The sequence below is a fragment of the Pipistrellus hanaki genome (genome assembly GCF_964339955.1).
Source record: "Pipistrellus hanaki genome assembly, chromosome: 12".
Taxonomy (NCBI): domain Eukaryota; kingdom Metazoa; phylum Chordata; class Mammalia; order Chiroptera; family Vespertilionidae; genus Pipistrellus; species Pipistrellus hanaki.
The window spans coordinates 9,250,730-9,276,289 of NC_140514.1; the positions used below are offsets into that span (position 1 = coordinate 9,250,730).

The 25,560-nt window shown below is 50.1% G+C and overlaps 2 protein-coding genes across 8 annotated transcripts in view; one reads left to right on the forward strand and one right to left on the reverse strand.

Moving 5' to 3' along the window:
• Nucleotides 1-10,687, forward strand: part of FEZ2 (fasciculation and elongation protein zeta 2) — a 35,631-nt gene extending 24,944 nt beyond the window's left edge. For 2 of the 6 annotated variants that reach the window (XM_084900616.1, XM_084900621.1), the window contains exons 6-9: nt 2,169-2,249; nt 4,404-4,479; nt 5,532-5,616; nt 7,929-10,687. In XM_084900616.1, the coding sequence (XP_084756742.1) occupies nt 2,169-2,249; nt 4,404-4,479; nt 5,532-5,616; nt 7,929-8,067 (381 nt within the window). In that variant the 3' untranslated portion in view covers nt 8,068-10,687. Of the gene's footprint in view, nt 1-2,168; nt 2,250-4,403; nt 4,480-5,531; nt 5,617-7,875; nt 7,894-7,928 lie in introns of all 6 variants that reach the window. The other 4 variants (XM_084900619.1, XM_084900617.1, XM_084900620.1 and 1 more) reach the window with 4 other exon arrangements.
• CRIM1 (cysteine rich transmembrane BMP regulator 1) overlaps nt 9,931-25,560 on the reverse strand; it is a 159,607-nt gene continuing 143,977 nt past the window's right edge. For both annotated transcript variants that reach the window (XM_084900595.1, XM_084900594.1), the window contains 4 exons: nt 18,161-18,355; nt 15,757-15,879; nt 12,924-13,117; nt 9,931-11,699 (listed from right to left, as the gene is read on the reverse strand). In XM_084900595.1, the coding sequence (XP_084756721.1) occupies nt 11,523-11,699; nt 12,924-13,117; nt 15,757-15,879; nt 18,161-18,355 (689 nt within the window). In that variant the 3' untranslated portion in view covers nt 9,931-11,522. The remainder of the gene's footprint in view (nt 11,700-12,923; nt 13,118-15,756; nt 15,880-18,160; nt 18,356-25,560) is intronic.

Below are 25,560 nucleotides of genomic sequence, written 5' to 3' on the forward strand. Positions count from 1 at the left end.
CGCAGGTTAGGGACACCCGGGGGCTCAGGTTAGGGACACCCGGGGCCCAGGTTAGGGACACCCGGGGCCCAGGTTAGGGACACCTGGGCCTGTGTCCTAACCTGGAATTGAATCGTGACCTCATGGTTCATAGGTTGACACCCAAGCTTGAGATTTTTTGAATTTATATCTGGTTTTAGTGTGTCCATAGACAATGGAGTCAGGTAATATAGAAAATTAAGTATTTTTTTCTTTGTTGCTTTTGAAAATAACTATCTTTAATAAAATTTAAAAAATGAGTTGGCATTTACTTGAAAAGAGCTTACTGTTTTTATTATAGATTCTGGAGCCTACGTTAAGTCATCTCTTCTGATAATGTGTTTAAAAAGGGTGAACACACTATATGACAGTGTGAAAAATCTACACAGATGGTTACCTGTAGGTTTTCTTTTAAAACAGGCCAATCCCGCCTGAGGTAACGGCTCCGCTGTCAGCAGAGTGAAGCATGTGCAGTGAGGGGTCCTGCCCAGCCCTTGAGTCTTGCTAACATGCAGCCTGGGAGGACTGGTTGGGGAGGAGGGTGGCTCGGGAGCAGCACAGGCGTGTCTGCGTGGTGCTCCGAACGAACTCACGCAGGCGCTCTGCTCCTCCCGGTGGGGCCTCTCTGTGTCCTCAGCTTCCCATTGTCTGCACTTCTTTGTGTTTGTAACGTTTATGGAAGACCTGACAGCGCTTCGGTTTAAGAAGGCATCTTTTGGTTCTACAAGTTATATATTACATATTGAGGTTCATCGTGTCAGAAATTAAAACACTTACGAGTTTAACGTATATGTTAATTCGTTAAAAATACCAATAAGAAATTCATTAATGCTCACATAAATAGCATTTTTATGAAAAATAACTGTAGTGCAAAAAGGTTAGTGAGCACAATGGCATGGCTGTGCATTTTTGTCACTCTCATTCATATCTGGCTTAATTGAATTCAGCTAAATTTTCAAATCTGTTTCTGCATCCAGGCAGTCGTTTGGAATATTTAATTCTAAGTTTTTAGAGAATGAGATTTAGAAAAGCGAATTGTGTGTTAGCATATCCAAGAGAAGAATTTAGCCTCCTGGGCCCCTCAAAGGGTTTCTGGGTCCGCATGGGGCGTTCCCTGGAACCCCAGTTTGAGAACCACTGGGCTGAACTGTACATTTCCTGCGGGCAGAGACCATTGCCTTGGTCTCTTCTCTTCTCTTCTCTTCTTGGGAGACTTACAAAATATTCATGTTGGTTCCTCACGTGTGCTTACTGAGTCAGCTTTCCCCTGTAAAACCGCTGGGAGCGGAGCCGCCCGGTGAATCAGGGCTGGCCTTCCTTTGCAGGACGCCTTTCCCCTCAGCTAGTCATCGCATAAGAATTAACCTACGTCTTTGACTCAGCAGCCAGGGAGGGGCCCCGGATGCTTTTCACTGTGTCTGATGACATAGTAGACTGGCCACAAATCGAGAGATGATGTTTGGAAAGACATCTTCCCAGTGCCATGAATTCTAGGAAGTCTTGGAGGTTGCTGGGAGAAATCAGCAGGAATTGTTCGGTGTGGGAGAGTCCTCGCAAGAGGGTGAGGGCCTGGCTGGCAGCTGTGGGCCACTGTGCTCTTCTGGTGGCCTTGTCTGCGCCCGGCAGCGGCAGGCGGCCCGAGAGCCAGTGGGAAGCAGCAGTCGGCTCTCCAAGCGACAGCATTGCATTTGCCACGTGCTGTGCCAGGGCTCTGCAAACTCACAGCGGAAACACACAGACTCGGGCTGCAAATGCTTGTACTGTTGGTGCCAACTTTTCAGACTTTTGATAAAATGTAGGTAAACAATATCAAAAGGTATCTCAACAACCATGATAAATTTTGCATAAAGCAAATATGTGTACAACTTGCAGTGTTTACATTGGAGCAGATTTACTAGCTACGTTAGGAAAAGCCTTCATGAATAAATACAGTGGCGTAGCAGCAGTTGTTTTTGCATTTGACTTGCAAAGAAATGGAAGCGAGAACCTTTTAAAAACAGCATGAATGTGTCTGCTTTATCCGAACGAGTGGGGGCGTTTTCTCACTGCTTGCCTCTGGGGCCCGTATGATGCTGTGGTGCACTCTCACTAACAGTCTCTGAACTTCTCTCCCTGTCCTCTCCTTCCGGGCCCTGCACTGCTGCCGTTAGCGCTTCAGCATGGAGGGGGTCTCACATGTCATTCAGGATGGCCTCCGCCACACGTTTGGGAATGCAGGCGGAGAGAAACAGGTGCTGGGCTTTCCTTATTCTCCTCACTCTCTGCTCTTTCGTTCTCTGTGTCAGCGAAGGTCCCGAAAGCTGGCAGTCTTACTAACTTACTAATTGAGACTGTCGCTTAAAAGAGAAATGCAAGTTCATAATATTTATAGTCTTGAAAATATATAGACTTAACCTTTAGGAAAAAGCAATAAAGACTAAATGCATCCTCAATGCATGTTTTAGAGCTCTGTTTTTCACTTTCACCTCTAAACGATATTAACAAATGCACGTAATTCATTGCATGTGTAGAATATATAACTGTGAAAAGTAACTAGACTATGCTATTCTAAAAGTTTAAGAAACAAGATCTTATTTTTGGGAAAGAAAATCAGGAGTAGGTATCTTTGGGATTAGTGTTCTAGCTCAGAAATGTCTATAGAGTCTGTCTCACCTCTTTTTAAATGATACTTGTGTGTTTTTAAGGTATGTCACATAGTCTGCCAACTTGCTTGTTTACCAAAGACATGAGACACTTTATACAGGTCATACATAGGCATGAGTGTAGTAACTTGCTTTTTATTAACAGATTTGTGTAATGATTTTAGAAATGTCACGAACATGGGGGAACATCTATTACACATTGAGTATGCTTAAAATTACTTCTCACAATTTGAAATTTTCGCCTCAAAAAGAAAGCTCTTCTGTTTAGCTCGTGAGTGCAGCAATGCAGTGCACAGCAGGCAGCTTTGTAGGCAGTTTATCCGAAGAAGGCATCTGAGCCTAGGGTTTTACTGGAGAGAGTTCTGTATTCCTTAGGAAGGGAAGTAACCGACATTACGTAATCTCTTACATTGACATTTGCAACTTATAAAGGGGTTCCATGCAGGGATGGTTGAATTTTTAAATTTATTTTGGTGTTTCTCGCCTCAAACCCTTATAATGGCAAAATAACTTGCAAGCTGGTCCAGCACATGGGAGCGGCCGGAAGGCTCGAAGGCGTAGCCGGGTGCATGCATGCCCAGGCCAGATTACGGGTGCTTCTCAGGCTGTCTGCCCCCCCCCCCCCCCCCCCCCCCCCGCCATTAGTGAGGCCAGGAGGGCCCGCCTCCAGCTCCTGGGCCTTCTTCCCAGCGGGTGTGCCCGTCCTGCGGGTGGGCGTCACCTGGGAGAGGTTACACCAAAAAGGTGATGGAACTCCACATTTCTTCAAGATTGAGCAATTCACGCTTTCCTACTTTTCTGAACCTAGGGACCTAGTTATTATTAAGGAACTTTATCTTGTATTTTTGATTACGAGTGGGATAAAATCACTCAGGATTAGGAATAGAGCTGAGATGTGGGCCGGGGCTAACTGGTGGGAGGAGCCGGACAGAGAGCATGGAAAACCAGTGCATCTCTAGCTGAGCCTCTGCAGACTGCACTGAACATGTTTTTTGGTGGAGTGGCCAGAATAGGAGAATCTGGACAATAATTTTTAGACTCTGCTTTCATGGGACATAGTTATAGGACATGACTTGATACTTGAGAGCCATTGCACTAGTGAACTAGGCAATTTGTCTCAATTTCAGACATGAATTTTCATTGCTCATTTACCCTTAAGCCATTCTCTTTCCTTTTCTCTTTTCCATTAATAACTTCAAACATAACTACTTACACAATAATTTAAAATAATAATAACAACACACAGATCTTAAATTATTTGGCTAAATGTGTCTTTGTTCGTTTCTAAAAGAAGCTAGTATGTGTTTTTCATGTGGCCATTTTATATAACCAGAAAAAAGTGGCCTGAAACAGAATTATTTGACTATTGGGAATTATTTTGTTATGCAGAACTGTTACAACTATGTCTTTAGTTAAAATTACAACCTTAAATATGTGTTGAAAATATGCAAAGAGAATGTTAGATAAGACTCCACTTTGAACACATTGAACAAGTCATCCCCAGACCTACTCCTCTGACATTTTTAATAACGGAAAGGAGAAAAAATGGGTATTTATTTGACATTGGGCTTGGATGAAGCAGATAGAGGTGGGAAAAAATGAGCTGCAGCTGAGAAATGAGATATATGTGTCCGTTACTAATGTAACTCGTGTCATGTTATAAAATAGACCTCTGGTAACAGTTTTAACATTTGCAGATCAGATAATTCAGATTTGTGACACTTTTTTTTTTTAATTTGGCAGTACTTGACAACAGTTATTCCCTATGAGAAAAAAAATGGACCACCATCTGTTGAAGATCTTCAAATATTAACAAAAAGTGAGTAAAGACCAAACTAAACTATTACTTACCTTTTGCTAAATCAACTAAATACTGATTTTAGTTGGCTGGCTACATTGCTGTGGTTCTTGTTTGTTTTATTGATTTAAGGTTGTAAATGATGCATTTCATCCTTTATTCTTTTGAGAATGAAACTATAAATGGTTCTGACATCTAACATAACCCTAAATCTAGAGTTGATTTATGGGTTTTATTTTTTAAATCTGTTTTCTGGCATCTTAAAATATGTACAACTTGAACTTTTGGGGGAAAGTAACTTGATTCTCCATTACCTTTTGTATGTTTAAGAACATACCCGTTTATCAGTGAGGAAGGTGCTTTATGGCTCTTATGTAAATATCTCTCAGTAACCAAATAAGAAAGATTTAGAAGTATAGCTCCCTGCCCCCCTCTCTTAAGAATATAGACACCTAGACTGCAGAAGAACAAGATTTGTGGGCTTGTCTGTACCTCTGTGGCCTAGGCATGTGTTTTTTAACTATCATAACAGTAGCTGTTTTTCCTATTTTGCCTTTGCTTCGAGACAAAATCCTGAATCCCGTTAGGATGAGGCTGGTTCAGCAGGTTCCTCGGGAGAGGAGGCGTCAGCCTGGCTGCCTTGTGGTCTGGCCTTCACTTTGGCCTCCGCTTTAGAAGTTTCCAGAAGGCTGGCAGACGTGCTCCCTGAGGACAGCTCACAGCTCAGTTACGTTCCTCCAGCCGTGGCCTCTGCAGCCTGGCGCCTGTGCTCCCATCTCCCAGCCGGGCGCCTGATGGGAACCTGCCTCCAGCCTGTATGGCAGAGCTGGGCTCCGTGCGGATGGCCGTTTCTCTTCTCCGCTGGTGGTGATATTGGGGAAATGACTCCCAGGGAGCTGGGATACCCTGACCCGAGTTCCTGAGCATTTGCAGGTGTATTCCCTCATCTAGGAGATAATAATTTGCACGAACTGGTTCTACCATCATGAAGATTAAGGCTAACTGATAGACATTAAGTGATATTTTGATCTGCATTTAGAATTGTCACCTCTTTCTTCTCTTTTGTTTCCTAGTTCTTCGTGCCATGAAGGAGGACAGTGAAAAGGTTCCGAGCTTGTTAACTGATTATATACTGAAAGGTGAGCTTCATCATGGCTTGTGCAATGGTTGGCGAGTTGTAATTAGTCAGTAAACGCGCCGTCTTGCTAATAGAGTAAAAGTAACTTTTAGAAGCACAGCCTTCATTATGCTGGGTGAGGATACATGGCTGAATTATGCTGCCAACATTACAAATTGTGGTTACGTAACATTTACCTTTACTTGAGGTCCTGGGCTAGAAGTCATTTCCACTGCTAAGTTATAAACATGGAGGCGGGGATGGGAGAAATAGCATGGAAATATTGCCATCATTAGGCGTAATTAGAGCGCCAGCTGTTGACACTGGGAGGGTTTGCGAAGGTGGCCTCTGCCGGCGTGGGGACAGAGGAAGAGGACGGGATAGTGAGGTGCATGAAGGAGGGAGCAATCAGCTCACCGTTCCCAAGGACTGTGACAGGGATTGGTGTGAAGGACGGGGAGGGGCGCAGGGGAAAATGAAAGGAATGGACTTGCATGAACCCAGTGCAGTGTAAAGTGAGCCATAAATCTGAGAAGCAAGAGCAAGACCACAGGATGGCATAGTGATGGGCAGGTGATCGCTGGAGGAGTTATGAGATCACCTGCTTTGCTGGGGAAGAGCGAGCTAGGGATGGTGAAGAGGGGACAGGAGAAGGCAGTTACAGGCAATGAAATGGCTTCTCAATGAGATGGCCTTTGGACAAGGAGCAGTTACTCAGGTGACAGACTTTCAGAGCATCACAGAATGTGCTGTGGTGCTGGGTTCCCTTTCAAGAGCACCCTCTTCGGGGAGCTTCTCTTTTGGGGAGTCCGCTCTCCTCTTGCCCAGGTGTTAGCTGAGCTCAGGAAGGCTGGGCTTTCTGAGACGTTAGATAACCCGATGGGATGTGTCCTCCCTCAGAGCTCCGTGGAGGGATCCCCGTGGGAGAAGCCGGGAGCGCAGAGGGGGCGGCACGAGTGTCACTGTGCGAGATGGGCTGCCGGGAGCCAGCCAGCCGCTAGTTATCAGAGCGTAGAAAAGACATCGTTTTTTCCCCATAAGCTGGTTTTCGATGGCAGGCTTTTTCTTCTTACATTCTGAATGTTTTTTTAAAAAAATCTGACGTCTTTGCGTTCGTGTCGTGCTAGCATTGGCGTGAGAGCTGGCTGTGCTGTTTGTTCTGATAGATGTGGGACAGGCAGGAGACGAACATGGAGACGTGTCCATTGTTAATTATCAATGTGGGCGCCGTGGCCTTGCCATGCGACGCAGGAGGAGGAGCTTCTGAGGTGTCTCTGGCTACTCTATCCTCCGACCTCACGGAGGAATCGATGACCCCGAGAACAGTGCTCTGGGGGAAAGGATTTCTGCTTTCCCCTCTATCGCTCAGCTGAGCTGTGAGCTGCACCGCCTGCTCAGGGAAGCAGCACCCCCCTGCCTCCCCCGCCCGGCGCTGGCTCCCGAGCCGGGCTCTGCGGTCCCTGCGCTGCTGAGCTGCCCGTGGGCACGCTGTGGTTCTGTCCTGGCAGGACTGGATGCAAGTGAAGCCGGGGTGCAGATGGAAGCGGAGGTACTCGTCCAAGAGGATGAAGGGGCGTGGAGTGCTCAGGTGTTCCAGTGCACGGGCAGGTGTGGGTACCGGGCAGGTGTGGATAGGGGGCGATTTCCATGCCGGTGTCCACCCACCGGGCACCCCGCCGCAGCTGGTGGCACCTCCCTCTGGGACCAGCAGGACCCCAGTTTGCTTGTGAGGGGTGCTGCCCCTTTTCTCGGTGGGGGTTCTCATGTAGTTTAACTCCAGTGACGGGGGCTCGGCTGCCTGAATTGAGGGAACTAAAATGCAGGGGAGAAATGCCAGGAGGCAGGAGAGTGGCCTCACTGGCCCGAGGAAGAGGGGCCGGGGGCTGTGGGCTCCGGGAGCGGTCCTCACCCTGTCCCCCCGCCACGGCCAAAGGGGCACCGAAGGCTGGGAGGGCAGTTCCGGCTCCTGGGCTCACCCTGAAGCGGTGCACACGGGCACCTGTCGGGGCTCCCGGGAGGCAGTTTGCTTTGTTACAAGCCTCTGGTGCAGGCTCACAGGGGCCTCTCTCCGAGGGGGCCTTGGGGACGCGGCGTGTGGTCTCTCACGTATGGGCAATTGCAGTCAGTATCGTAAGGGAACTTTCATTGTTGGGTGTAGCCTTTCAGAACCTTTTTTAAAGTTGCTACTGTGGACCCCTGCATTGATTTTTAGTTCTCCTTACTTACTGGCGTTTGTTATGTAGACGTAAATAAGATGAACATGCTGTGTACACAAAATGAAGTTTTCTCTCTCCCCCTAGTTCTGTGTCCCACATAGGGCAGCCGCTCTGCGGGAGCAGCCGCTCTGCGGGAGCAGCCGCTCTGCGGGAGCAGCCGCTCTGCGGGAGCAGCCTCGCGCGGCCTGGAGCCAGATTCCGCTCAGCATCCCCCGAGCGCCGGCCACCCTCCCTCCTGCCAGCGGAAGCTCGGCACACGTGAACTTGGGTTCGTGACGCAGTATTAACAGACCACGCCTTCACTGATTTTTTTGTATTACAAACCAAGAGAAACCTGGCACTATTTTGAATTCTAGGGATTTTTGTTGTTGTTAACTATGAACAATTATGAATCCTTCTTCAACTTTTAGAGTCAGGGGGTGTAATATGAACTATGCATGTGCAGTTATATTTTTACTAACTGATCATATGCCCATTTGAGGCTTCATGGCTTCCGGGATGTAAACTACATTGAAGAACAAGTGAAAGCAGTGGTCGCCAACCGGTGGCCCGTGAGGCCGGAAAGGGGGGCTGGGCGAGAGCATTGAGAAATTTATGGCGCAGCTGTTCCTCGGTGATGGCAAAAGTCACCACTGATTTTTGGAAGCGAACCGTCAGGATAAATGTCACCTACCGCTCTGGTCCAGGGACGGAAACTAAACGTGGGCTGTTGTCAGGATGAAACGAGCATGTGTGTTGTCCTGTGTAATCCTCAGTGAGAACGGAACCGCTGGCCATGACTGGTGTTGGAGGCTGCTGCGGGCTTCACCACTGATCAAGTTTTAACCATTGAGTTGCCCTTTACTTTAGAATCTTGTGTTGTTTAACCTGAGATGTTTGAGTTTTGTTGTACGTGCCTGTGGAGAAGTGTCCTTCAGAGGGAGAGTGTGTATCCTGAAGGTGCTAAGAGACTCAGCTGTGCCCGTGCCCCACCGCTGTTCTGTCCTCACGCCCCTGCGCTTCCCCGAGTGCTGCTCATGGAGGCCTCCCTGGCCGTGAAGCACTCTGCCTGTCCTCATCAGTCCGTGCCCTTCAATAAATGTTGGAAAAAAGATCATGTATGCTGGAGAGCTGCGTTTTTATTTTCAGCCTTTGGTGTCGTCGTTAACCGGTTGTCTTCCCTTGCAGCGCTAGCTTCTTCCCCTTACTATGCACACACTGTCCATCACTGCGGCCCGAGCTGGGAAACCCCGATCGCCTCCTGACGGTAAGGAGTGTTTGGGGAGGGGGGGCTTTTCTGGAATGATAGGAGCTCTGCTCTCTCTCTGTCTGTGCACGGGCGCTGAGGTAGCATGGTGCAGGAAGCGTGTGTGTAGTTGCTGACAGCCTGAAAGCAAAAGGACAGCTTGTCTTTCTAATCCCCAATGTGGAGTTACTTTGAAGGTACATGGTGCGATTGAAGATGAAAAGTGTTTATTTGTGGCCAAGAACCAAAGTGCAAACCACCCCTTACCACTTTGGTTCTTGAAGAACTACGGTACACGCCAAGTGCCTGCCATAGATCTATTTTATTCTTCAGGAAATTATATTTGTTTTTCTTTTACAAGAGCACAACAGGAACCAAAGTAAAAGAGTAATAGATACAGCACTCAGGATAAATCATATCTTTAAAATAATAATAAGAAAATTTACACCTTGTCCTATATCCTGTTAGTATTTTCATAATATGGCCATGATTGAAAAAGCAAGCATTTACAATTTTTTTGATAAAGACTTTTTATGCCAGGAATGGATTAATTGTCAACAAAATTTTATAATAGGCTGATGTAAATCTTATTTTGGTAACATCATATCATTAACAAATTTTGGAAATAGATAAAAATATTGCCCCTTGATAATAAATCTTTTTCTTTCTTTGATGCAAACAGCTAGAACACCTTTTTCTTTTTTTGATATTCTAAGACAAAGAAAATGGTTAATCTTCAGATTAATAAATTAGGACATTATAATAATAAATTAAATTTTTTTTTAAAGTTCAGCAATCTCTGTCCAAGTATTTACAACAATACTTGAAAGTTCCTTTACAAAACAGAACACATTTTCTTTTCACATTAAGCATACTGGGTATCTGTGTCTTTCACAACAAGCATTTTTAAAAGAAAAAAAAAAAATCAATGCACAAATGGGTAATTAGTATAAAAGTGCTAAGAGCTGTTTGAAAAGTTAACACTATATTATACAGTCAGTTATATTTGAGGCAAACTACAACAAACTTCCAGCTTATTATGGACAATATTCCAGTAGTTGTTTCAAACAGTTGTTTGAAGGAAGAAAAAAAACCCAAAAAATCCAGGAGCTGATTGGTGACGCAGATAAACTGCCATCAGTGTTTCTGGCCAGTGGAGCGAATTGAAAACCGACTGAAAGCAAATCCGAATGAGTTAGGAGGTTTATTCAAGGAAGACCTTCTCCCCGGCAGGTGTGACGTCATGGCGTGAACGTACACACCCACCTTTCTTCCCAATTAAACTGCAGGTAGAACAAGATTGCGTGTTATTCAAAAATTGGTAAGTGATCAAAAAAGTATTGATATGGAATGCCTGTTTGTCTTTGTTCTGGTTAAAAATCTCATAAAAATACATTCAACAGGAAAACATAAATTGTATGTGTATAAATATATAGGTATGTATATATTATATACACACGCACACAAATACTTTTTTTTTTTTTGAAGCAAAAGATAGTTACATAAATATTCCTATAATTGCTAAAGTTTAAAGAGGCATATTTTTTTTTTGAGCTTCAACAAAGGTGCTTGAATAATATACAATTAAAATGAAGTAGTTTTCTATTTTGTAGAATCAGTATATAATAAGGAAAAAAAAAAAATCCCCAATCAGTCTTTTTAAAAAGAAAAGTTTCTTAAGCTAGAGCTTCAACAACAACAAAAAAAAACTGAACAACCAACAACCGAACGGAACGAAGCAACAGCAAACGGCGCGGAGCCGTGGGCACAGCCGGCGCCCGCCCCACCTCGGTGCCACGCGGGCAGCTCGGGGCTCGTGCTCAGAGACTTTGGGTCCTGCTTACCTGCCGACTCTGCTAGCAACTGGCTGATTGGCTTGGAAGAGAACGAAAGCAGCAAAAAGTCTAACTGTAGATATCCTTAACAACCCGCTTCGGAGAAATGTGGTCCTCACCTTTCTCTCGCTTCCTCGCTGCCCGCCGTAGCCAGGACCGGAGGGAGGGGACTGTGGCTTCAGACCTGGGATGGCTATCGGAAGTTCTCTGTGCCGCTAAGGTGGCCTCGAGGTCACGAGGCCTTTGGCTTCCTGCTCGCTCGGGCCCGAGCGCTGCAACCCTGCAGGCTCCACAGCGACAGGAAGAGCATCCTCCGGGCCCCGACCTGCCGCTGCTGCCCGGGACCGCCCGGGCCGCGCTGACCAACGTCTTCCCAGCACCACCCTCCCCCCACAGCCCCCACCCCCAAATATCTCTACCGCTATATTACAAGCAAATGTGTCTTAGCGACTTGGAAAACTTTGGTTCTAAGAAAACGCTTGGTCAGTCACCTCGAGGAAACGGAATGCTGTGCCGCACCTGCCGCCGACAGCCCATCCCAGTCCGTTCTCAGCCTGTACATCACGTCACCGTCCGACACCACCCGCCAAGCAAGTGCACGAATTCTAGTTTACTTCTAAGAGCAGATCGAGTCGCTTCCGGCTTCTACCACCTCACCCGGCTGGCCTCCCTCACACCGTCTGGTAGAACTTGTCCGCCTGGAGGTGGCTCTGCTTCTGCATGCTGTAGAAGCCGCTGAAGCGGGCGTCCGGCTCGGCGATCCTGAGCATCCTCTGGGCACCGTCCCCCGGGGCGCGGGCTCCTTTCTTGCAGTCCACAGACACCAGCTGGTTGCTTAGGGAAGAGGGCTGTGTAGCGACGGGAAGAAAAAGCACAGGGAATTAGCTGCTTTACGAATCCCAAGTTAACACAAACGTAGTCCCTAACTCAAGTGGGATAACAGCCTCACAGTAAGTACACCGATGGGCGGACTCTCGGTGGAGCTTACATTCCGGTGCGGGCGGCTGCTTCATGAGGACACTGTCTTTGCAGGTGAAACATCAATAACTTTTGCCAAATGGAGTGGACGAAGGAATTGGGAGGGCAGGGGGCAGTGTGTGTGGCGAAATTGGTGAGTGACATGACTATTTTCAAATCCTTGAAAGCAGGCTAAGTACTTAAGAGGGTTGGAGAATGAGTGGAAGTTGCCACAGGCAGAGAATTCGGAAGCGCTCAGGCTGTAAACGGCCTGTGTCCTGACACAGCATGCGCCTAGCACACAGGCTGCGCCCAGTGGATTTTTGTCTAAAGAAAATCGCAGGCAGGATAACCATCTAATAGACTTAATTGGGAGGCGTTATCTAGATGGTAAGGTGGATAAAATAATTATTTAAGGACGCTTTAAATTCTTAAGATTGTCTGATTTTTCTTCTTAGGGAAAAACAAAATGTAACAGGTAAAATTAAGGTTGGAAAGCATCACAATATATTTCCTTAAACGAAAACCAATTGTCTTGCCTTTTAAAATAGGCAGATTTGACGTATACACACACTTTGAATAATTATGAAGGCAGGGTTTATTAAAATACATTTCATTTTCAAAACTGAGCTATCGGCTGTTAATGTGTATAGATTTCTTGGGGATAGTTTGTATACTCTTTCTCCCTCAATATAAAATCTGCCTCTCTCCCTTGTCTATTGTCACTTCACGCAATCTCATCTCTCACTCCCTTCCCCTCTCTGCTCGCCTCGGACACATCTCTCTGACTTCTGTCCCATAATTGCTAGCTAGCTCTCTTCCCGCCTCTCCTAACATCCCCTCCCTGGATGATTTCCGTTTCTAAGTTGACAGATCACTGAGAAACACCAGGTGACCAGCTTTTAATTCCTTATCTAAGGACTTAGGAATCAATCCAGGAAGCTGGGCCAGTCCCAGACACCCGATGGCTACAGCTTGTGTGCACGTGAGGCTGCGAGAGCGAAGTGAAAATGCCACTGGCTAATATAAAACACGTCCAGCAATTCAAGGAAGCAGTGAGCCTGCCAGCTTTCCGAGTCTGACCCCGAGAGGCTGGGACGTGTGCAGGGCCATACCTTCGTTGGCGTCCGGTACCAGCACAGCAGGGGGACCCACTGTTTCTTCTGGTTGATGAGCAGGAACGCGATGATGATGGAGAGACCGATCACCACGGGAACCACGACCGCGGCGATGCTGTCCAGCGAGGACTCCGCCGCCGCCGGGTGCCGCCTGTTGTTGTCGCCGTAATCGACCTTGAGGTGACCCACATCTAAGGAAAAGGAAAGGATTGTAAGATTTGTTACACCAGAATTTTAAAGCATTATTTTAATTACATTGCACACAGAAATCAACATAAGGTTGGGTGTTGATCCGCAGAGTTCTCAGGGATGGAGGTAAAACGTATTCGGGTGAGGAGGTTAATAACTGGGCATGATGATGCTCGTTCTAGGTAGTCAAGAAAATTCTTATGTCGAGGTTAAAAGTGGCAAAAATTCAAGTGAAAGTATTTTAATATTAACTTGTTGGCTTCTAACATTTAAAGGAAAAATATTAGCCCAGCTCTGTTTACTTGCTAGTAAGAGATTAGATAATGCATATTCTTGGACTTGCTAGGGAAGTAGCTGAGACTAGTTACTAGACCAGTGTTTTTCAACCTTTTTTGGGCAAAGGCACACTTGTTTCATGAAAAAAATCATGAGGCACACCACCATTAGAAAATGTTAAAAAATTTAACTCTGTGCCTACATTGACTATATATAAAGTAATTCTCTTGAATAGGAATCAAATAAACAAAGTATTTTATAATTACTTTATTATGAAATATTAAGTAAACAAAATAGTGAAAAATTATAAAATTCTTGTCTTGTCTGCACCTACGGCACACCAGGCAACAACAGCGGTTGAAAAACGCTGTACTAGACTGGTAACAGTAAAAATTGAGCTAGAACCAAGAGCTGGGTGTTTTGGTCAGTATTCTGGTTCGCTGAGCTCTGAGCAAGAACGCCTTTTCATGCATTTGTTGAAAAGTCACCCGGCCGATTAGATCGTTTCCCTGCCTTGTTGTTAATGTGCCGCCCAGGGGACAACCGCTAGTTCTGCTTATCCGCCCGAGAGTCTGCCTGCTCCTTTTCTCCGTCCCCGCAGTGAACACCGCAGCCAGAGGCGACAGGTTACACACACAGTCAGGAGTACGCGCTGGATGTTTCCCTTTGTTTCCAATGAACCACTGCAGTCAGTTTGTCTAAATGCATCCAAGACCAGGCTAGAGCGAAACGCAGGACACCATCAGCAGGAGTCGCCCCTAAAATGTTCGGGAAACTCAGCGCGCGAAGTAGCACGTTTTTGTGAAGTCAGGGTGCACAGTTTAAAAGTCAGTTTTTAGGAACACGCTTCTTTGTGTACGTGGGGGATAGGAGGAAGAGAACTTTCCTAGTCATGCTAGCCAGCGTAGGGAGAAAGAAGGGACTTTCATCAGCATCAAGAAGAATAAAGCCAAAGGTAAAAGTAACGTGGATGAATTCATGTTTTAAAGACACAGTGAAAGGAATGGATTTTTGGCTTATCACATTTCAAATGATATTAGAAATGGTTTTAGGAATGTCTGTCACAAGATTTTTAGTAAAAAGTAAACTAAGCAAAACCTTGGCAAAAGGAATATGAAACTCCAACTAGGATCTGTTTACAAAATTCAGTTCTTAAGTTCTGTTTGGATGCAAGCAGCAGGCCATAAATTCAGCTTTGAGCCTTCCTAGCAGCCAGAGTAAAATGGAAATAAAGTATAGTCATTAAGATTCATAGTATCTTTAAGATTCACACCAATCTGTTGCTTATGAGAAGCGTAAGATTCCCTGCTACTGACATGTGAGAAAATTCGCATATACTGCATAGATTCTCAACATATTATAGTGCAGAAGGCTGTTCTTAGGACCAAGCCTAAGCACTAGAATCTACCGATTGAATGAGTACAAACATAACGCTAAAGCAGCTCTCAGAGCAATTTCACCGGGAGCCAATCACTGTGTCTGGGAGGCTGGTCATCTGGCTTCATCTCAGCATCACTTAGAATATCTACTAGTAGAGTAACAGACCATTAATCTCTCAAGCAATAAATACTGCTGCTTCCAACACCTGTCATAAAAATTGCATAGCAAGGATTTTGAAAATGTCCTAGCTAAGAGCAAGTATATACTATTTGGATCCAGGGATCTGCTTGTACAGAGAAGGCCCTATTGACAGAAAGGCTGCCTTGCTTTACCCCTTACCTACTGAGACAGAGTGACATTTCTTATACACAGCTGCAAGGACAGAGCAAGGAAAGGCTAACGCACAGAATAAAGCTGGCGAGTGGGCAAGTCACCACGTGACACGCTGAACTCCCATGGAGTGAGAACTACCCAGGAGCAGAGGGTAACTAATGCACACAAATGCTCGGTGCGGAACCCACAGGGACAGTGGATAATGGATGTCTGTTCACACCTGTGAATGCCACTGAGGGCTCAGACATTCCACCTGGGCCGGGCACACACTTGTCTCATCATCACCGAGTCTCTGACACGTGGGGCCAGGAGGAGGCAGTTCACCCCGTGGCCTGCAGACTTACTTTATTATCCGGGTGTCAGGCGTGCTACAGCCAAGCAGGCCTTCTCTGGATCAGTTCTCTGAAGGCGGTTTTAGAAATGCAACGAGCCTGGCAGGAGCGGCTCAGCTGGCTGCACTGAAAGGCGGCCAGTTCGGTTCCCAGGCAGGGCACATGCCTGGTTGGGAGGTGCGATCCCTGGTCGGGACATGTACGGAAGGCAACCAATGGATGTTTCTCTCCCTTCCTCTAAGCATGTCCTCAGGTGAAGAGTAAAAATTTTAAGCAGATGACCCGTCCGACTGGACAGGCGCCCGAGGACTCAGACTTACCCCTGCGGAGATGGACGATGTCGTTCTCGCTGGGAGTGGGCCACCTGGGGACCTGCACGTCGGTCTGGCCGCGACGATTGACCTTCTCAATGGGCACGTTGGTTGGTTCTGGGACGTACATTTCTGAAAGACGGGACATGTCTCATCAGAGATGGAGGAGGGGCTACTGTTAACTGTGTCTCCTCTGCCCCAGGGGATGGTGCACTCAGTTTAACACAACACGTGGGGACGTGAAAAATGCGGTTTCTGCTCTGACATTGCTGGAGAGTCCCTGGCTTGGCAGGGGTGGGGAGCATGTCTTACAACCATTTAAAAGGAGAAAAGAGTTTTCTCTATCAGGGTCAGACACTCTGCTTTTCATGGCCGACGGTGTTGACTATGGTTTGAATGAAGGATTGTTTTTACTTTCATCAGCTAAATACTGCACTCGAATAACTGTTGCTTTTTAAACCACGAGTGTTGAGTCATTTCCATGTCACAGGAAGTGAAAAAATAAAAGCTTTCCCCACTCTTTATGCATTTCTTAGCCATTCTCCCCAGTCCCCCCCCCCCCCCCCCCCATGGGACTGCTCTGCTGTCACATTTAAGTCTTAAACATCTGCTGTGTTACCACTGGAACCGAGGTTTTTGGTAAATGCATTTTCATCATATGGACACTTTGATCAATGACATACTACAAACATAAAACAAAATTCTCTGAGAAGAACATTCTTGTTCCCAAATATCAAACCTTTTTTCTTTTTTTAAGTCAAAGGAAACAGTGAAAAAAGTCAAAGCTTACCTTGGCTCCTACAAATATTTTTATATATCCTTACCCCATCTGGCTAACCAGTACCAGCACAACTTTCTAAACAATCCTTAAGAAACTCTTTTCAAAACTCAATGATAGAAGTCCCACATCATCATGAATGTCCTCTTATAATAAGCTTATTCAACAATGGTAATACTGAATACTAATCGCCTCATTTGGTCCCAATATAAAATACATACAATACCTAAAGAGTTAATAATCCTCTCTGCTGAGTGGTCACTGTCTAGCACAAAGTTGTGGCTTTCAGGAAGTAAGCCACAAGATGAAGTTGAGAAGGAGAAAGCGATAGAAAAGACAGCATCTGCTACGCTTCCCCGGTGAGCTCCCTGAGTGCCCGCCAGGGAGATGCCCCCGGCTGCCCGTCTGGGGACCACAGAGCCCTGGCTGTCCCCGAGAACCAGTCCCTGTGCCCTCCAATCCGACTCGGCTTTCTTCCTTACGTTACCAGGCCTCAGACATGGCAGGGCCCAGCCTATCATCCTTCCCAAAGGTCCAATGGGCCCTTGAAAGCTCTAGAAATTAAGACGAGAATTTACTGAAAATGTCACCATTCACAGAAGCAAGGGCCTCCAATGTTTCTGTCTGAATCATCCGAAAAGCTCACACACCGTGCTGGTTCTCTCTGGTCCTTGTTCGGCAGGTCTGGGCTGTGTGCGTGGGAACAGTGTGTAGCCCCCCCAACCCCCCGCTGAGAGACCCCGAGCTATGATGTGGAGTGAATATCCTGGAGGGATTTGGGGAGAGAATGACCTTGACATTTACATGGCATGTTTAGGGGGCACTGCACCCCTGAGCCCTCCCCTGCCCGGCTGGCACAGCCTTGAACCTTCCTGTCCCTGCAGGCCAGCCTGCCCTGCTTCCAAGGCCTCGGGGCAGGGCCTGCGGTGGGAGCTACTGCGCAGACCGGGATGCCCCCAGAGAGAGCAGGAGCTCTCAGAGGCCCGAGCGGGGCCAGTGGTCTCCCCTCGGGCTTTCCTGGTGAGAAGCACCTGTGGGATTCTGCCTCTACCTGTGGATTCCAACCAGGGACGGCTGTGTGCACTCTCCCCACAGGTGCTGAGAAAGGCGCTGCCCGGCAAAGGCAGGAGAGGGAGGAAGACCTGCCTGGGGTGAAGCGGGAGGTCCTACTGAGTGACAGACTATGTCACTGTGTCCTCCGGGCAGACAGCGGGCTGGCCTGGGGGTTCGGCTGTGATCAAGGCCCGCCCTGCCCTCGGGCTCCCAGCCCCACAGCAGCTCTCGCCGCCGGAGCTCCCGGCCTTGCTCCCATCTGCCCACTGACCTCACCCGGCTCCGATTAAAGAGCCCAGGCACACTCCTCTCCTGCTGTAATCACAAACCCTTTACGCTCTAACTCTAGGTCAGCCCTCAAGTCACAGAAGAGAGAGCCATTTCCCTCCGATGCAAACTCACATCCCACTCTCCTGCCGAAAAGCAGCAGGCGCTCTGCTTAATGCGGAGAACCAGCGAACTGCCTCTGAGCAGCTGGGCCAAAAAGGAGGTATTTCTCAGGAAAAACAAGCTGCTTGGGGAAACAAGAAGCCGGAATGCTGCTGTGCTTCTGGGAGGAGGGGCAGGATGAGGCTCAGGTACCTGGGCAGATCGGGCAGCAGCTCCCTTCCACGTTGATGGGCTCCACGCAGGGCAGCGGCGGGCAGCTGACGGTGGAGCAGAGGGTCTGGCCCTGCAGGCAGTAGCAGTGCGTGCAGCTGTCTATGTCCCAGCGCTCCTCGTCGGCGTAGGCCTTGCCGCCGAAGTGGCACACCACCCTCTTGGCGATGCTGTCCTCTAGGGGCGAGAACAGGGCACGTGGAGTGGCGCGAGGCGACAAGGCGCGGTCCTCGTCGTACCCAGAGGGGAGCCGCTCCGAACAACCCCCACAGGCTGCAGGAGTTCCAGAACCCGGGGGTATTTCCGCTCCCCAGACCCCTCCGCCCCTCCCCTCCGCTCAGGAGGCCCTCGGTGGCCTGAACCTGACCGTGGACCACCGCGGCTACGGCACGGTGGTCAGGAGTCCAGCCGGCCGGGACTGACCCCGAGCGGGGAGGGTCACCAGGCGGTCATCGCACACACACACATTCAGTCATGGTACGGCTGCTGCAGTGTGTCGTCCCGCCCCCCAACACACACACACACACACACACACACACACACACACACACACAAACTGACCCAGAAGTAGGTAGAGACACACCCAGAGGTTTTTTTTCCTACCTGGGAAGGTTTTTAAAAAAAAGTCCCGCTGAGTATGTTTATGGAACTAATTCAAGGAATGCCCACTTTGTTGATCTTTTTTGTAGACGGTTCAGGGAGCAGTGAGGGATGGACGGGCGTGTCAGAGCGACCTGGCAGGGTCCCAGCTCCCCCGCGGGGACTCCTCCATCCCCAGGGGTGCTGATGGCGCCCTCCTCCCCAGCAGAGAGGTTTACCTTAACACCACCCCGTTCATTTCAACCCTTTGTTCAGCAACGGATGGTTTCTAAGGACTGCTTTCCTGTATGAGAACTTACTCTTTCCCCCTTCACTCTCTTGCCGTCATCACTTCTCCCGCCCCCAACGTGCTCCTCCCGAGCTCCCTCCTCAGACACAACGCCCCCTCCTGGCTTCCTGGCCTCCTGATGTCCCGGCGGTCACACTGCCCTGGAGCTCAGCAGCGCGGCCCAGGGACCCCCGGGGCGGCGGGGCGGAGATGGCACCTGGGGGGGCAGCCCTCCTCACTGACAGGCCAGTGACTGGGTGACGCCTCAGAACCTGGGCACCCTGATGCTCACGTTCTAGGGGCCTCCCATCCCGGGCCGCCAGAAGATGGAGCACTGTAACGGAGCCGGGAATGAAGCTCCTGAGGAGAGGAGTGGTGTCTGGGGGTCGGGGCTCTCTCTCGAAGGCCTCTGGGGAGCTCCCGCAGGGAGCACGCTCACCGCCCGGACAGAGCCCGGAGCCCCGGGGGCCGGAGGTGCCTGAGAGCCGTGCACGGTGTGGTCCGGAGCCGCCGCCTCCTGCAGCCTGGCCCCTGCAGCAGGCGCCCTGCGGCGGGAGGCCCCTCTCTGCAGCCCGTGCTCAGGGCTCCGCCTTTGCCGGGGGGGGGGGGGGGTCGTGACCCAGATGGACATGGTCACGGATCCATCCTCTGTGAAGCATCCTGTTCTTGCCAATGGCTCCAGCACAGGTGGCTCCTTGTGGGCCGGACAACACCCTGTGCCTGTAGACGCAGTCCCAGGCCCTCAGCAGGAGCGCAGGGGGAAATCTACCTCTGGTGTTCACATGCGTCACCTCTGTTTCTCTGCACCTCCCATTCTTCCTCTCATTCCGACACCTTAAGGTACAACAAGGGGTGTCAAGTAATCACAGGAAGTTCTAGCTGTAAGCAGACGTCTCTCCCAATGCCTATTAAAACATCTCACTGTGTTCGTCAGTGTCCCACCGAAGGCTTCCCGGTGCCCGCACGCTCAGTCTGAAAACTCATTTCGAACCAAACCCGTGACAGAAGTGTTTGCTAACACGCAGCCCTCGGAGGAGGCAACTCCGTGCAGATGCCCACAGCGCACGTGCCAAACGGCCGAGTCAGACCCATTAATGAACCGATGCTAGTGACGTCCTGACCGCCAGCCAGCTTCTCATTGGAGCATTCGATTCTCCAACCAACCTAGCGTCTTTCAAAAGCAGAATTCTTTCCGGAAGAAAGCACTTCTTCTTAAAGCAACACTGGTGTTCTATGCAGAGCTGGGGGGGGAGGGGCCCACAGGCTCTAGGAACCCCAGGACCAGCCTTCTCAGAGCTGACCTCCTTGAAGATGGGAGGTCGGCGGAGGCAGGTGGCCGGCAAGAGAGACACCAGATGGTCCTGAGAGAGGATGTGGGTGCCAAGTCCTGCAGGAGAGAACTGGCATCTGCCGAGCGCCCGCGGTGCCCAGGCGCTGGGCCGAGCGCGGCACGTGGAGCAGCCGCACGGGAACGGTGAGGGGCTGTGCCTCCCACTCCAGGGCACCGGGGTGTGTGTGTGTGTGTGTGTGTGTGTGTGTGAGAGTGTGTGTGTGTGTGTGTGTGTGTGGGTGTGTGTGTGTGTGTGTGGGGGTGTGTGTGTGTGGGTGTGTGTGAGAGTGTGTGTGTGTGTGTGTGAGTGTGTGTGTGTGTGTGTGTGTGTGTGTGTGTGAGTGTGTGTGTGTGTGTGTGTGTGTGTGTGGGTTTGTGTGTGTGTGTGGGTGTGTGTGAGAGTGTGTGTGTGTGTGTGAGTGTGTGTGTGTGTGTGTGTGTGTGTGTGTGGGTGTGTGTGTGTGTGGGGGTGTGTGTGTGTGTGTGTGAGTGGGTGTGTGTGTGTGGGTGTGTGTGTGTGTGGGTGTGTGTGTGTGTGTGTGGGTGTGTGTGTGTGTGTGTGGGTGTGTGTGTGTGTGGGTGTGTGTGTGTGTGTGTGTGTGTGGTGTGTGTGTGGGTGTGTGTGTGTGTGTGTGTGGGGGGGGTGTGTGTGTGTGTGGTGTGTGTGTGTGGGTGTGTGTGTGTGTGGGTGTGTGTGTGTGTGTGTGGGTGTGTGTGTGTGTGTGGTGTGTGTGTGGGTGTGTGTGTGTGTGGGTGTGTGTGTGGGTGTGGGTGTGTGTGTCTGTCCGTCTCTATGCAGCACAGCCCGGAGCAGCGAGCGCACGTAGCTGGCTCCAACTGCCCGCTGGGCCCATGGGCTCAGCATCAACGCCACCTAGAGTTTCTCTCCTGCCCTTCCTCCTCACCCGGTCTCCAAAGGCCCCGAGTGGGCAACTGCCCGGCCACAGGCACTTTCAGGGGAAGGCCGCGCCAGAGCCACTGCACTGGCTGTTCAAGTCCAATGACTGGGGGATTCCTAATTCCGGCAAACCCCTGAAGATTCTTAATCTTCTCCAGGGTGGCTCCGACGTGGTCCACTGTAGATGACAGTCAGTGAGGTTTTGGCTAAAAAGGGCCTTACAGAACGATGCCACCTCGGACTACATCTCACCCCAAAGGCAGAGGTGGAAACAGAGGCCTGGACGTCGAAGAGGAAGTCGGCCGCCGAAACCGGTTTGGCTCAGTGGATAGAGTGTCGGCCTGCGGACTGAAAGGTCCCGGGTTCGATTCTGGTCAAGGGCATGTACCTTGGTTGCGGGCACATCCCCAGCAGGGGGGTGTGCAGGAGGCAGCTGATCGATGATTCTCTCTCATCATTGATGTTTCTAGTTCTCTATCCCTCTCTCTCTTGCTCTCTGTAAAAAAATCAATAAAAAATATTTTTAAAAAAAAAGAAAAGAAAAAAAAGAAGAGGCAGTCGGCCAACAGAGCATCCGGATGCGCCCTCCTCCCTACACTCACACACCCTCACCCACACGCGTTTCATTCCTGGGCGTACGCCTCCTTCCACGGCTCAAGCTTGAGGAGCTGCCTCGTGTGCAGGGAGACACGGTGGCTTCCATGCATGTTGAGTCTTAAGTGATAAATTAATAAAGGCACCGCCGTCTTTCTGGGGTGGGGTGGGGGCAGCAGAGTCTAATGGGAAGCACCTGTAAAAGCATTTTAAGCACTCGGGCTGGACAGGGAGTAGAAACACACACACAGGAAGAGCGACTAAAAGTAACTGGTTTCTATTTGGCTATGGCGTGAGCTGTGCCACTGAACGCCGTTATATTTATCCCTTCAGCTGGTCTGCTTACTCGGACAACGGCCTGAGTTTTATTCTTTAACACTGTCACCGTGCCGAGCGGCTCACACGGGCCAATTCCATTCGCTCTCAGCCCCAGGGACGAATTAGTCCAAGCCCACACAGAGCCGAGGGGCAGGGAGAGGACACCTCGTGGCCACGCCGCACGGCTGGGAAGTGGCCGGGCCGGGCCCGAGGCGGGATGACCTCGGGAGGGCCCGGTCCCGGACGACTACTGTCAGGTTCCCCACCGCTCGCATTTGCTGGGTCTCGGGGTCTTTGTCTTCCGAGGTACGTTACCCTTCAGCTGACTGCACCACCCCCTGGCCCAGGCCTGTGAGGAAACGGAGACCAGGAAGGGGCCACCTCGGACCCACGGTCCTTCTGGGCCAACCTCTATTTAAGAACCCTTTATCTCCGAGGAAGAGGAGGTTATTTCCAGGAAAAGAGGAGTGACACCAAAATAAGAAGGCTTATTTTTCACACACACACACACACACACACACACACACTGCTGCCTGTCTGCTCGCAGTTATATGTCCAATCAAACGTGGAGCTACAGGCACAGCCACGGCCTGCCCCTGCCTCACAGCCTCGGAACAAGAGCGGCGTTGCCTGCCCCGCCGAAGGCTACGATAAGAATGTGTGTGTGGGGCTGGGAGAACTCAGCGTGGGTTTTTTCTTTTTCTTTCCTTTTCCTCGATTCTGGTTGATACCCAAGGGGATGAGAAAGGGGCAAGGCCTTGAGATGCTAACTCCTTTCAAGCCGACGTCTCCACCTGCCAAACTTCTCTCTCCGAGATGAGATAAGCAGCCGGAACAGCCATCAGCTGGACTCTGCTTCTCCTCTGAGCTGTGGCACTGACGGCACCACGAACCTAATGCACGCCTGGGAGAGCCTGGAGCCTAGAGATACGGTGCCTTCTTCCTCTAGAACGGTCCGGCCAGGCCTCCAGGGGACACTGACGGGCGCCCAGGCTGCTCTGCATCCACCCTGAGGAGAGGCTACCTTCGCCCAGGAGAGGAGAGTCTCCAGCCCCCGCCCCCACCCTCCCTCTGCGGAGAAGATAACATCTCTGCTCCGCTCAGTCCACGTTATAGTTGGGCTCTCTGCTTCTGCCAGGGCACAGCTCGGGGATAAGTACTCCGGTCTAAACCGGGCCGTGTCTGGGGGTGGTGGGCACGCAGTCGGTCTTGGCGGAGGAGTGACTTCCTGGGAGGAAGTCAGGTGGCTTTAGAAAGAGCACCAGTCCTTTGACATCTCCAGCCGGCGATTTCCATCCCCATGGCCAAGGAACTAAAAGCGGCTCCCACTCTCAGAATAAGTCCCGGCACAAAATCACCCCACGCAGGGCAGGGGGAGGGGGAGCCGGCGCAGCCCGCACACAGCCGCGGAGAGCATGCGGTCAGAGGCCTCTGCCCTCGGGAGAAGCTTCCCAACCAGCGGCTCCGCTTGCCCCGTGTGACTCCTGGAAAAGATGTGGGAATCGCAGGCCCTGCTAACACCATTGTACTTCAATTTGTTTTCTTAAGTTGGAGGCTCGGGGGCCAGAAGAAATCACTCAGGCAGGCGTTAACATGGGCCGGGGACCACCACGGGGACATGAGGTTAAGAGGAGGGAGTAGAAAGATCAGCCACCTCTCCCTAGTGACACGCTGACTTGGGCGAGGAAAAGGGCAAGTACTTTTAAGAAGTTTGGCTTATAAACGGAACAACGTGCATTAAGGTGACCGAGCAGCCATGGCCCATTCAAGCTAAGAGTACGCAGGACGAGGCACACCACCAAAGCCTTATTTAAAGATCAAAGACCCAGTGCATGAAATTTGTGCACTCGGGAGACGGGAAGGGGGGGGGGGTCGGGAGGAGGAGGAGTCCCCCTCAGCCCAGCCTGCACCCTCTTGCAGTCCAGGGGGGTGTCTGACTGATGGCTTAGGCCTGCTCCCTGCAGCAGTCCGACATCCCACCACCGCCACTGCACTCGCCAGCCATGAGCCCGGCTTCCAGCTGAGCGGAACTCCCCCTGTGGGAGCGCGCTGACCACCAGGGGGCAGCTCCTGTGCTGTGCCTCTCCCCCCTGGTGGTCAGTGCACATCGAAGCAACTGGTCATTCTTCCGTTTGGTCAATTTGCATATTAGCCTTTTATTACATAGGATGTCCTTGTCCTTCACACGCTTGTCACTGGGATGCTCTGTCCAGGCCTTTCTCCTCTACTTAATGTGGAAACCAGACTCCGCCTGATGCCCCTCACTCACAGCCGCCGCACCGATGTCCGGGGACCTGTGACTGTCCACACGGCGCCTGCCACTCGCCACGCTGTTCGTTGTGTGGATGACTGACTGCCCCGGCACGTCTGTGCGGCACAGGACACGGGACGGCATTAGGAATGCCGATGAGGACGCTGAGTCAGGTCGCTGAGATGCAGCTGGAATGAGCCCGAGGAGGGCTCATGAACCCCTTGGCTCCAAAGTAAGTTCCCTTCCCCACACACGTTATTCATCTTAAGAAGACACATTGGGGACACAGCTGTGAAGACTCTTCCAATGGATATGCCAGCCTAACAACCCTGTGTAATTCCACGGGTTGTGTGTGTTAGGGATGCAATCAAATAGTACTTACTAGGTTTGGTTCCCGGGCTGAATTAAACACCCAATGACCAACAGATGTTCCCGAGAGACACTATATACATCTATCTCCAGACAAAGATACCTAAACGAATCAACAAACCTGAGCAGAAATGAGTGCTGCATAACAGACTGGAGAGTGAGGGCAGACACTGCCTCCGTCAGGGAGAAATGTTATCAATCATTTGCTGGTTGAAGATCATGATGGTATTATAAGCCATTAGACAAAGCCGTTCACTTCACGAAATTAATCTTCAGTCCTATTAATTATGGCTGTGTCACACATTCCACCAATTAGCACACATAATGCGGGGCCTCCACACCTCAGAGAGAGGCATTATCACTGCCCATTAGCGACGTGATAATTTCGCTGAAAGGAACACAAAACTCACAATTACTCCGCTTTTACAGGAGGAGAAAGGAACACCTCACCGGGTGGCAGCAAGCATGCTTCTGTGTAGGGGTTCCATCACCAAAAAAAAAGAAAGAAAGAAATCAGAGTAAAGGCAGGTTTGAGGCGCTCCGCGATCTCTGGCTCACTGATTAGGGAGGAGTGTGCAGCCCCGGGGCCAGCAGGCTGGGGGAAGCTCGTGGGACCCCGGGAGCAGATGATCTGGGTGAGGAGGAGCTGGGCTCAGCCTGAGACGGCCTAGGACGGGAGACAGTGCCGGTGCTGGTCCCGGAGCCGCCTGGAGGAGCGGCCGGTGCTCTAAGACACGCAAAGCCCTGGCTCCCC